Here is a 13,755-nt window from a genome sequence, read left to right as displayed (position 1 = left end):
AGTGTTTGGGAAGTGTGAGAGTTTTATTTTCTCTTCTCTCAAAATAAAGGTTATATAAAATGTTAACATCTGTTAAAGCTAGTAGGTAGCCTGGGTGTTCATTGGAAGGACTGATGCTAAAGCTGAAACTCCAATACTTCGGCCACCTCATGCGACGAGTTGACTCACTGGAAAAGATTCTGATGCTAGGAGGGACTGGGGGTGGGAGGAGAAGGGGACGACAGAATGAGATGGCTGGATGGCATCACTGACTCGATGGACATGAGTTTGAGTGAACTCCGGGAGTTGGTGATGGACAGGGAGGCCTGGCGTGCTGTGATTCATGGGGTTGCAAAGAGTCAGACACGACTGAGCGACTGAACTGAACTGAAGGGTTTTTGAATAAAATTTTGAGTTAGTAGAATACAGAAACTAAATGAATTCAGTTTAGTCCTGGATTGCTTTCCATGAAGCGGGCACCAATATATAAGCCCGGCAATATACAACAGTGCTCATGTTTTCTGTTTTGCCAGTATTGCAAATTGCCGGTCCGGTGGGTATAGTAATTTATGATTTTCTTTTTTAATTCTCAATTATTTTGATTACTAGTGAGATTGAATTTTTCTCTCTCTCTTTTTTTTTTTTTTGGTAATTGTATGGCTTTTATCTAAGCCTGTTTGCATATGTTGCTTATTTTCTGTTAACACATTGACTTTTTTCTTACTAATTTGTGAGAGCTTTTTATGTTTTTAGGAGATTAGCCATTACTCTGTTACATACGCCACAAATTATTTTCCTGAGTTCAACAGTTGCCTTTCAGTACTATTTAAATAGGGATGTCAAAGCATGAATGGGAGCAAACTGATCAGTTTAATCTGATACTGAAACATCCTAATTCCTGAAAAGCTACAAACTCAAAGGCATAGAATTCCGCCTCCCCCATCTTATAGCACACTACCCTGTGTCTGCTTTTTCTTAGACAGTGTTTTTTGTTTCTATGCCAGTTTTTCCTATAGGCAGAATAAAGGCTTCTAATCACTGATTGGAGAGAGACGAGAGAGAGCTAAGATGCTTTGATCTGAAGAGTACTGGATAGTTCTCCTTGGTCAAAAATAATTCTTTTATTTTCTGTATATTGTTTTAAGAATACCATGGGGTTTATTTTTTTTGTTTTACTTTTTAAAAAAAGGAAGTAAAATTTAAATGAAAAGAGATGTTCAATTTGAGTATTGAGAAGTCTTGGTTTTTTTAAGTTTCAACAGTTTAGAACGTTATCATTTTCTTCTACAGTTTGAACCTTCAGTTGTATACTTAGACAGTCTTTTCACATTCTGAGTAAGTATTTACATGTATTTTCTTTTACAGTTTTGGCCTTTTTATTATAAATTTGTAATATAAATGGAACTATTTTTAGAGTATGAACTCTGCTCCTAAAATCTAATGTAATATTTTCCATTATTCCCTCACAGTAGCTGATAAAGTTTTTGTTTATTTGAAAGTGCCCTTTTACTATATATTCTTGTATATACTTGTATTTTTATGAACATTCTATTTCATTACTTTGTATTGTATACCAGTGTGTCATCTAAGTTATCATTGTTTTGTTTGTTTTTTTTAATCTGATAGGGAGAGTGCTCCCTTATTAATCTACTTAAATAAAATTGAACATTTATTCTTCCAGATGACCTTTTTAATAATTTGGGCAAGATTTCACTGCCAAATAAAAATCATGTAATTTTGAGTTGTTATGTGGTAGATTAATTTGGGGGTTTCCAGCAGAGATGAGTTCCATTCCAGAATTAGTGCTGCATCTTTTTACATAGAAATGTTTCTTAGTGCCCCAGATCTTTTTCTCCATATGTTCTATACATTTACTAAATTAATTCCATATTTTATATTTCTTAGTGTATTATGAATGAACTGTTTTTCTTCCAATTTACTTTTAATTTGTACCTTCTTAGGCAACTGACTTTTAATCACTTACAAAAACCATTTCAATGTCTATCATTTCCACCAGATGGCAGTCTTGGGCACGTCCACTTGTAAACCTGCTGAGAACTCTGGTGACAAGAAAGGCAGTGGCTGGCAGACCTTACAAGCCCTTGAGTACAAGAACAAAAAGGTTTTCTGTAAACCTGAAAGAAAAATGAACCCAACATTATGTAATTATAGTATTTATACTGCTATTAACCTTTAATCTTAGAGCCCATTAATGAAGGCAGAGAACTGTCACTGTACCCTTCAAAATCATATTTTTCTGTCCTTGTGATAAATACCTGTGGCTTCTTGGCAGTACTTTTGCTTTTATTGCAGACACTTTCATGGTTAAAGGCAGGCTATATTTAATAAATATCATTATTGTTTCCCTTCTCCTAAAAGCACCATTTAAATCAGAAGTTACTGGATTTCTAAATGTTTATGTAAGAGCATCTTGTGACTCTTTTATGATGCCCAGAACTCATTTGATGTATGAGGTACAGAGTTAATAGCTAATACGAAGGGAAGTAGGTTTGTAACTGGCTTGTTCTACATGCATACACATCTTAATAAATTCCCTAAATTAGACGCTTTTTAGCTTAATTTTGGTGACTTCAAAGACCTATGTTTAGGAATTTAGAAAGTAGTGAATTTCTTGATCAGACAAGGAATTGGCTCAAGTGCTTTCTCATAGATGCTTTTCCCAGTGGCCCAAAGAGAGTACCTTTGGACAGCAATACATCACCTAGGTAAGCTCCCCTTTTGTACCTTTCATTACAGTTCCATTTGCTAATTTATTTTTATGTAATCGGAGAGTATTAAGTGACTGAACAGTAACTATGTACATTCCCTTTCTGAAAGATTTTATTTCTGCTCTGAGATTGGAAGGTGCAAAAAAAGTATTATAAGAATGAAAAGAGCAGGTTTGGTACAATGGTATGCCAAGGTTAATTCTTGCTTTTCCAAAGAAAATTGATATAAATATCCTAGGAGGTGATATAGAAAAATTGCTGACAGATGGTAAATAATTTCTTTAGGGAAAATCGTGGAAGTTTCCTTTCTCAGTCCCTGATAATTCTAGGATGTAGTTACATGAAATAGCAAATTTCTTTCATGTATTACATGGATTTATTCGTATTTTGTGTGATCTCTGAGAATGAATGTTGAAATGGACTTCGGGGAATCCTATGCAGTAGTTATGCCTGGAGGTTTTGTGTAGTGTAGGGTAAAACATACCTTTAATTTTAAGACAAAATCGAACTTGGTTAGTTCGTACCACACATTTCCAAATAGTTTTGAGTAACCTAAATTATAGAAATAAATCCATAAGTTAAATACACCTGAAAGATTGGCTATGTAAAATTATTCTTGACAACCCATGCTTGTTTATGTAATATTTTTTAAGGCTTTTCCAAGATGGGACACACGTGAATCTGGCAGTTAAGAATGTGTAGTAGAGTGTACACTATTATAGTGTATTAGTTACACTGCACTAGTCAGATGCCTTGCACCATCAAAAGTTGACATGTCAATGCTGATTGCATTAACACTTGCGGAAATTTCACATCAGAGAGCAACACACACACAATGTTTGCCAGTTTGAGAGAGAAATATTGGCCCATAAAGCAAACTCTAAATGATTTGTAATTTCATATCCTCCAAAGTTTTAACACAGCAGTCCTGAAGAATTGTCATCTGTGTGGTCTTCAAAGAGTAATTTTATAACGGGACAGATCTTTAAATATGTTTTTATGAGTTCTCCAAGTTGATTCCCTACGTACCAGATGGGCCTTTAGAAGCTCTGATCAGGTTCTCCAGGGGCCAGAATCTACTTCCATTTGAGGGCAGCTCTGCCTGTCCTGGTTGGTTCTTCTCCTTCCTGTCATTTGTCTTATGAACCCCTTGGGGCCAAACATTTAAGCACAGCTAGCAGTGTCTTTTCTAATTCTGTTAACTTCACTGATACATTGTGGCTTCAGGTGTCTCTACCATCCAAACCTCAATTCTCCAAAGGCTCTAGTTTTCTTTCTTTCTTAAAGTACACAACCCAGAACAGAACCAATATGGGTAGCAGAACTGTGGTCATTTGTTCTAGTTACTGCTCTTTTGTTGTTCTATTTAACACTCAAATAATGAACTAGGTTTTCTGACATCCACATGAAAATGAGTCTTTGAGGTTAATTATTTTTACTACTGTTAATAGTCTTTCCCCATCCTGCACTTGTACAGTTGGTGTTTTGTTCAGCCTGCTTTGCAAGACATTTGTTTATTCTAAGTTTTCTTGTGTTAGATTTATTATCCTTTTGAAATGTTTTGGGATTCGTCTAAGATATATATACTATCTTATTCTTTTCGATCACCCCAAAGTTTGAAATTTGAACATTCAATATTGAATGAAACAAGTCTGAGAACAACAACCTAGGAAACTTCTCGTTGATATGATATAAATTGACCAATGTTTTAAGCAGCATCCATTAGGTAAAGATTTTAGCAATTTACTGATTTCATCTATCAGCCCGTTTGTCTCCAGGTTTGTCTGTGAGAGCGTCATGGATCTTACATTCCTTGCTGAAGTCCTGCATTTCTCAAATGTTAGTCAAGTAACTGCCTTCCAAAGTTCATGAAGTACCTGCTGATACTTGGTGAACAATGTTCTCTTGCCAAAAGGCTTAAGAAACATTATCATTCTAAGTGAAGTTTTATTCTAGGGCCTTTCCTGGGATCAGTGTCAAGTTGTTGCCATCTTTTACCTCTTAGAAAAATCGGACGGATAGTTACCCTTTCTAATGTAAGGCCAGTACCCCCTTCCCCACTTTTATATAACTACAGTGGGTCACCTAGAAATATTCTTAGATTTTCAGGATCATTTTCTTGTTTTCCATTAGCATAAAATAGGAAATCAGTTTCTTATTGGCCTTATCACTTCTGTATAATTCAGTTTATTTGGAGTTTTCACTTTGACCCTATTCCCATAGGCCCATGCAAATTTATTTGTTTATTTTTGCTCATGGTGTTTCTTGCATCATTTATGTGTTTTTGAAATTCTGAACTGGTTACATTTTTTCCTGTGTAAACTGGTGGTTCTTGTTTTGCTGTTGTTTTGCTTTTAGTTACGTCTCCCTTTTTATTCTGTATATATGTGGTCCATCAATTTTAAAAGTATTTTTAAAGTAACCTTGATGCATCTAAAAAAAAATCAAAATTACAACCTGGCCTCACGCCTGAGGCCAGCTGCAGCACGTGAACTGGACGGAACAGAACAGGGCCACATCCAGAAGATGCTCTTCACATCACAGACACTCTGCACAGCTTCCCAGCAAGGGGAAGGAAGGTGTTCTTAACAGTACAGTCAGTATGATTATAGTGCAACAAATATCTGTCAGGTAACTTGAGAAAAGAAGTCCTTTATAAAGAGATTTTTAAAAATTAATCTAAGATGCCACATGGGCCAGTAGTAACCCTGGAGCCTTATATTTGTTCTAGGAAATGATGTAACTTCTGTCTTTATTTTCTTCACTACTTGTTTTATATCTTTGTTCCCTTAAAACATGGGGAAAGATAGCACTGTAGGGGTGTGGCAGAGGATCTCAGAAGCATATAGGTGATTGCAAAAGACCAGCTTTGGCTTTCTAGCCTTGAGTTCAAGAGCCTCTCTAGGATAAACTCTTGGGTGCCCTTCTGTCTCTTGTTTTCTTGACTTTATCGTTTACCAGGGCTTCAAAAATAGCAAGTAAGAAATAACAGGGGAAAAATGCCCCAGGTGTAGATAGCCTTATATATTTCTACAGATATATGAGTTACATATAATGTATGTATAGATAGTATGTTTCTTGGCACCCATTTCTGTACACGTGCTATATACTTCAATAAAAATTTATTTCAAAAAAATCTTGGCTGGTGCAGTAAACTTCCTATGTGTTTATTTTTATTCATATGAAGGTTTTGTCTGTTAATGAAGCACATGAAAATATTGAGTAGATGTGGGTATGCTTTAGATAGTATGAACTGAAATACAGACTATGCATTTTGTGATAAACTCGGGGAAATGGAAAGCAGAGGGGAACCTTCAAAAGGTAGCATTTGAATCAGGGTAAGCTAAACATATAACAAACAGAACCAAACCTGTAGTGGTTCAAAAAAATTATTTCTTGCTCATATATCACCAGGTTGAGTGTTCCAGGTGCTTCTTTCTTCTATGTAGTGATTCAAGTCTTGAGATTTTTAATCTTGTGGCTGTATCATCACCCAGGGACCTGTTGTCTGTGTCCAACGAGCAGGAGTAGGAAGTGAGCAAGGAAAAGGCACCCCTGCTTCTTAAAAGTCTCCTTAAATTTAAAGGGCATTGAAATTTCATATATATAAGGCATTATTTTCCAAACACAATGGAATTAACATAAACATCAATAACAGAAAGATAAGAACAATACACTTAAATAATTCATATGCCAAAGAAATCATAAGAAAAATTAGAAAATATCTTGACTAGAATGAAAATAAAAATCATAACATCAAAGTTTGTGGGCTACAGCTAAGGCAGTATTCAGAGGGAAATTTATAGATTTAAACATATATTAGTCTCAACTTTCCAACTTAAGTAAATACAAGTGCAAGAAAGGAAGAATAAGAACAGAAATCAGTGAAATAGGAAACAACAAAAGGCAAATCAGAAGCTGACTCTAAATATCAAAGAAGTTGATAAACTTCTAACCAGGCTGATCAGGTAAAAAACGAATTATCAGTGTTTGAAATGAAAGGGGAGATACCAGCATGAATCCTACAGACACTTAAAAAGGAGTATTATGAAATGATTTATGCCAGTGAAATTGATACCTTAGAGGAAACATTTGAAAATGAAAATAATTCCATGCTGGGAGTAAAATAGAAAAACCGTATCATTACATTCAGAAAAAGTATTTGATGAAATTTAAGACCTATTCCTAGTAGAAATTCTCAGCAACCTACAAATAAAAGGGAATTTGCTCAGCCTGATAAAGAGTAACTAATACCGTATTTAACAGTAAAAACTGAATACTTTCCCTCTAATACACCAAACAAGGCAAGAACATCTGATCTAAACACTTACATTCAATACTGCCTGGAGGTTTTAGCCAGTGCAACAGAACAACAAAAACAAATAGGAAAGATACATATAACTCTCTTTATTTGTAGATTACATGGTTGCGTAAGTAAGTAGAAGATGTAAGATACTACAACTCGCAAATAAGCTTAGCAAGGTCAACAGGATACAATGTCAATGTACCAAAATGTATTTTTCTATACCAGGAACAAACAATTGAAAAAATAACACCATAGCATCAAAGACCATGAGATAAATTTTGTGAAGTATGTGTATGACCTGAACATGGAAAACAAGCCATTTTGAGAGAAAGAAAACCTAAATAAATGGAGAGAGATACCACATTCTTGGATGAAAGGTTTAATGCGGTGGTGGTTTAGTAACTCAAGTCATGTCTGACTCTGTGACCTGTGGATTGTAGCCCACCAGGCTCCTCTGTCCATGGGACTCTCCATTCAAGAATACTGGAGTTTTGTTGCCATGCCCTTTACCAGAGGATCTTCCTGACCCAGGGATTGAACCCGGGTCTGATGCATTGGCAGGTGTATTCTTTACCACTGAGCCACCGGGGTAGCCCTTAATATGATTATGTCAATTAAAATTAAACTGACTTATAGATTAAATGAAACCCTAATCAAAGTACTTAGCAGCTATTTTGGGTAGAAATTAAGCTGAGTGTAAAATTTATATATAAATGCAATTAGACCTTGAATCAAAGCAGCTTTGATAAAAAGATTATATTGGAGGATATATGCCTGATTGCAAGAGTTACTATAAAGCCACCATAGTTAACATGCTTTTGGTATGAAGGTGTATATGTAATCTGCTGGAAACAGTGACAGACTATTGGGCTCCAAAATCACTGCAGATGGTGACTGCAGCCATGAAATTAAATAATGCTTACTCCTTGGAGGAAAAGTTATGACCAACCTAGACTGTATATTAAAAAGCAGAGACATTACTTTGCCAACAAAGGTCTCTATATTCAAAGCTATGGTTTCTCCAGTAGTCTTGTATGGATGTGAGAGTTGGACTAGAAAGAAAGGTGAGCACCGAAGAATTGATGCTTTTCAACTGTGGTGTTGGAGAAGACTCTTGAGAGTCCCTTGGACAGAAGGGAGATCCAACCAGTCCATCCTAAAGGAAATCAGTCCTGAATATTCATTGGAAGGACTGATGCTGAAACTGAAACTCCAGTACTTTGGCCACCTCATGTGAAGAATTAACTCATTTGAAAAGACCCTGATGCTGGGCAAGATTGAAGTCAGGAGGAGAAGGGGACAACAGAGGATGGTTGGAATTCATCACTGACTCGATGGACATGAGTTTGAGCAAGTTCCAGGAGTCGGGTGATGGATAGGGACAGCTGGCGTGCTTCAGTCCCTGGGGTTGCAGAGTTGGACAGGACTGAGCAGCTGAACTGGACACAATAAAGAATCCAAAAATAGACTGTGTGACTATGTAACACCTATATGGTAACTTGATTTTTCACAAAACTGACTGATGGGAAAAAGGAAATTCATTTCCACAAATAATTCTGGAACAAACACATAACTATATATATATATATATATTTTAATCAACATTTATTCCTCTGTGTCACACAAAAATTAACTGGAAACACAGACTTAACTGTAAGAACTAAAATTTCCAGACCAAGACATTGAAGGAAATTGGGTTCAGCAAAGTTCAGATTAGAATAACATCTGCACTTCCAGAGTGAGAGACTGTTGAAAATGGAAAGGTAAGCCTTAGACAAAAACATATCTTGCCTAAGGATTGATGTTTATAATATACAACTTTTAAAACTAGGTTAAAATGTTGAAATACTAAGGATTTTATCAAGGAAAGCATATGAATAGGAAATAAGCACCAGTGATCCGAGTTGTTACTAGTCGTTCAGTTCAGTCATTCAGTCGTGTCCGACTCTTTGTGACCCCATGAATTGCAGCACTCAAGGCCTCCCTGTCCATCACCAACTTCCGGAGTTGACTCAAACTCCTGTCCATCGAGTCGGTGATGCCATCCAGCCATTTCATTCTCTGTCGTCCCCGTCTCCTCCCGCCCCCAATCCCTCCCAGCATCAGAGTCTTTTCCAGTGAGTCAACTCTTCACATGAGGTGGCCAAAGTATTGGAGTTTTCAGCTTTAGCATCAGTCCTTCCAATGAACACCCAGGACTGATCTCCTTTAGGATGGACTGGTTGGACCTCCTTGCAGTCCAAGGGACTCTCAAGAGCCTTCTCCAACACCACATTTCAAAAGCTTCAATTCTTCAGCGTTCAGCTTTCTTCAGAGTCCAACTCTCACATCCATACATGACCACTGGAAAAACCATAGCCTTGACTAGACGGACCTCTGTTGGCAAAGTAATGTCTCTGCTTTTTAATATGCTATCTAGGTTGGTCATAACTTTTCTTCCAAGGAGTAAATATCTTTCAATTTCATGGCTGCAATCAGCATCTGCAGTGATTTTGGAGCCCCCCAAAAAAACTCTGACACTGTTTCCACTGTTTCCCCATCTATTTCCCATGAAGTGATGTGACCAGATGCTATGATCTTAGTTTTCTGACTGTTGAGCTTTAAGTCAACTTTTTCACTTTTCTCTTTCACTTTCATCATTAAGGAAGTGCAAATTGTAATACCACCACAACTCAGTAGAATGACTATAATTATAAAGACTGGAATTGCCAATAGCGATAATGGGAAGCAAATGGAACACACACATTGTTCATGGAAAGGTTAAGGTCCAAGGACCTCAGATGACAGTTCGGCAATTTCTTATATACTTAAATATTATACTAACCTCATGACTCAGCAATTCCACTCCTAAGTATATACCCAAGAGAAATGAAAACATGTCCACACAAAAAACTGCATAAATGTTCATAAGCTTTATTATTGTCCAAAATTGAAAACACCTCAAAAATTCAGCTGGTTAAAGGATAAACCACAACCATACAACGAATGCTAATTAGCAATAAGGATCAAATTACTAATTCAAGCAACAACATGAGTGAATCTCAAAAGCATTATGCTAATTGAAAGAAAACACAAAAGACTGATTTCATTTATCTGCAGTTTGTGAAAAGGCAAACTTTAGAGACAGCAGATTGATTGTTGCCAGGGGCTAGGGGGAGTAATGTTCAGTATCATGATTGTGGTGGTGATTACCTAACTACATAACTCTACATTTGTCAGAACTCATCCAGTCATACACCTAAAAGTGGTAAGTATCTCATTCATTTGGCTAAAAGAAAAAAATAATAAAAAGAATCAAAATGTGTTAATGTAAATTTCGGTTTATGGATATTCACTACAATATTCTTTCAAATATGTTTTGCATTTAATAATTTTTTTAACTTTTACATAGTTCCAAAACTATGAACTTGAGATAAAATTCACAAGAGAAGAATAGTCCAAATTTTGTGCCCTGAGTTACTTTTCACATGGGCTCCTCTATGTGACCTGCTTAGGGTAAGTAGCACCTGGGATTTACCGTTTACGTATTTATTTAGTATCTGTATATATGTATGAATTTATTGTTTGATTAGTTACTTGATGGTTTTCTTGAGCAACTGCTGGGCTGATGGGGTTGGATGATCATGAAGCTTTGCTAAGTAATCTATTTAAAGGGACTGAATTATATGACATGGATATAAATTGATCAGGTCCACTTTGTTATATAATCCCATTTGCTACCTTCTCCCACCTCCTGAAAATCAGGAAGACTTACTAATAAAACATAACTTTAAAATTTTGTAAGAGTAAAATTTTTATTGAAATCCAGCTCTAGAAGATGCCCATAGTTGTTTTCCTCAAAAGCCACAGTTTAGTAACCTTTTAGAACTGTCTCTTTTGTGTGGCATCCTCACTAATACGATATTCCTCAGACCAAAACCAGTTTCATTTACTACATATAAGGAGCAGTTACTCCATTTTAATTATGACTTTCACTTTGATGTTTCCTCAAGCTTAGGAAAATGGAATTCTACTTTTTAAAGCAAGACTTGCCTGCCTGGCAAAAAGGTATATAGGCTTAGGGTGGCATCCCTGAGACTTTTGGAACAATACCTTTTAAAAATAATAACCCTTTAACGTCTTTAGTTATTGTTCTTTATTCTGTAGGTCCATGGTTGGCAAACTGTCTATAAAGGGCCAGAGAGTAAATATTTTAGACTTTGAGGACCAAATGGTCTCCATCTTTCAATTCTTCAGTTTTGGCAAGGAGCCACAGATACAAACAAGTGCTGGTGGATGTATTCAAATAAAGCTTCATTTATAAAAACATATATAGTTCTGGATTTGATCTGGGACAAAGTTTGCTGACCCTCATTGGAGATCATAAACACCCCGCCAAAGCAAATCTATTTCTTTTGACAAACCATTCACAGACTCAAGTAACTTAGGTGCTTCTATGAAGAGAATAATGATAGCAATGGAATTCAGGACATGGTACCCCAAAATATGGCACCTTGACATATTGAACATTTAAAGCTGAAGGAACTTGAGAAATGGCATGTGCAGGAAGGATATTCTGAACTTCTCTGAAACAGGTCATAAAAAAATAAAACAGGTCATAAAAAAATCTTGTGAGAGATTTATGCCCTCTCTACGCCAGGAGGAAAGGAACATCTTTGAAGACAAAGGGACTCGGAGAGGACTCTGAATATTAGCTTTGCTAAGTTTCTCCAGATTCCTACGCTTGCCTCATACCCTTTGTTATATCTTTCCACCCTGCATCAAGCTTAGCATAAAAACACGCGGGCTTAGCTTTCTTCAAGTTTTCATTTACTTACGAAGTCTCTTGTGACACATAAAGCTTATGTTCAATGAATTTGTATGCTTTTTTTCATTTTCAGTTGCTCAGTCGTGTCCGACTCTTTGCGACCCCATGAATCACAGCACACCAGGCCTCCCTGTCCATCACCAACTCCCGGAGTTCACGCAAACTCATGTCCATCGAGTCGGTGATGCCATCCAGCCTTTTCATTCTCTGTCGTCCCCTTCTCCCGTCCCCAATCCCTCCCAGCATCAGAGTCTTTACCAATGAGTCAGTTCTTTGCATAAGGTGGTCAAAGTATTGGAGTTTCAGCTTTAGCATCAGTCCTTCCAATGAACATCCAGGACTGATCTTTAGAATGGACTGGTTGGATCTCCTTGCAGTCCAAGGGACTCTCAAGAGTCTTCTCCAGCACCACAGTTCAAAAGCATCAATTCTTCGGCGATCAGCTTTCTTCACAGTCCAACTCTCACATCCATCCATCACATGACCACGGGAAAAACCATAGCCTTGACTAGACGGACGTTGGTTGGGTAAGTAATGTCTCTGCTTTTTAATATGCTGTCTAGGTTGGCAAGCCACTCCAGTACTCTTGCCTAGAAAATCCCATGGACGGAGGAGCCTGGTAGGCTGCGGTCCATGGTGTCGCTATGAGTCAGACATGATTGAGCGACTTCACTTTCACTTTTCACTTTCACGCATTGGAGAAGGAAATGTCAACCCACTCCAGTGTTCTTGCCTGGAGAATCCCAGGGACGGGGGAGCCTGGTGGGCTGCCGTCTGTGGGGTCGCACAGAGTCGGACACGACTGAAGTGACTTAGCAGCAGCAGCAGCAGGTTGGTCATAACTTTTCTTCCAAGGAGTAAGCGTCTTTTAATTTCATGGCTGCAATCAGCATCTGCAGTGATTTTGGAGCCCCCAAAAATAAAGTCTGACACTGTTTCCACTGTTTCCCCATCTATTTCCCATGAAGTGATGGGACCAGATTCCATGATCTTAGTTTACTTTGTGTTTTTTTTACAGGGATCTCAGTCAAGAACTTAAAAGGGTAGAGGGGAAAGATAATTTTTCTTCCCCTATAGAAAATAACACTAATAAAGTGTTCATTAGGGAGGCTCCACATCAGAAAGTCAAGGTATGCATATTCTGCAACTCTGTGTGATTAACTGTGTACAAAAGTGTATAATATCTAGAAAATATGAAGATACTTGTCCAAGCTAGCTTAGAAAATACTACATAAATTTGATTATGACTTCGCTTGGTAAAGTTTGCTTTGTAACTTGGTAAAGTTACAAGAGTAGATTTCAGAGAGTAGGTTTTACTTTTATTTTTGTTCCCCTTTCTATATACAAGATTATGGTTTTTTATATATTCAGTTCAGTTCAGTCGCTCAGTCGTGTCCGACTCTCTGCGACCCCATGAATCACAGCACGCCAGGCCTCCCTGTCCATCACCAATTCCCGGAGTTCACTCAAACTCATGTCCATCGCCATCCAGCCATCTCATTCTCTGTCGTCCCCTTCTCCGGCCCCCAATCCCTCCCAGCATCAGAGTCTTTTCCAGTGACTCAACTCGTCGCATGAGGTGGCCAAAGTATAGCAGTAACCAAAGATGACCACTCTTCTTGCTAAAACGTGCAACAAATAAAATTCACTCCTGTTGAAGATTTAGTTCCACAGTTTTTCACTCTTGTTTGTAAGGAGTAGATAAGGACCTGACTAACATTGATGACTACAACCTGGACACTTTGTGTTGCTCCCTGTATTTAGATCACTTCCCCCAGTTTAAAGCAGAGTTACTGATGAAGGATTAACAGATGATCAATTATGATTCAAGTAGAAATACTGTAATTAAGCAGAACTTGGAAGAACTAGAAGTCCTGGTCCTCATGGTCTTATCATTCAAATTAAATATATTTTTAAAGGGAAAACAAGAAATA

At 37.3% G+C, this 13,755-nt stretch overlaps 2 protein-coding genes across 2 annotated transcripts in view; both read left to right on the top strand.

Annotated features, from left to right (window-relative positions):
* Positions 1 to 2,090, top strand: part of PPM1B (protein phosphatase, Mg2+/Mn2+ dependent 1B) — a 102,107-nt gene extending 100,017 nt beyond the window's left edge. The window contains exons 6-7 of the mRNA XM_055399592.2: positions 1,270 to 1,314; positions 1,997 to 2,090. Coding sequence (XP_055255567.1) covers positions 1,270 to 1,314 — 45 coding nt within the window. The 3' untranslated portion in view covers positions 1,997 to 2,090. The remainder of the gene's footprint in view (positions 1 to 1,269; positions 1,315 to 1,996) is intronic.
* An 86-nt stretch (positions 2,091 to 2,176) lies between these two features.
* SLC3A1 (solute carrier family 3 member 1) overlaps positions 2,177 to 13,755 on the top strand; it is a 61,803-nt gene continuing 50,224 nt past the window's right edge. Inside the window, exon 1 of the mRNA XM_055399587.2 lies at positions 2,177 to 12,348. The gene's annotated coding sequence lies outside the window, so the exon portion shown is untranslated. The remainder of the gene's footprint in view (positions 12,349 to 13,755) is intronic.

Source organism: Moschus berezovskii, chromosome 11 (assembly GCF_049115385.1).
Source record: "Moschus berezovskii isolate FMDL1 chromosome 11, NW_MosBer_1.0, whole genome shotgun sequence".
Classification (NCBI taxonomy): Eukaryota; Metazoa; Chordata; class Mammalia; order Artiodactyla; family Moschidae; genus Moschus; species Moschus berezovskii.
This window is presented reverse-complemented; position numbering and strand designations above follow the sequence as displayed.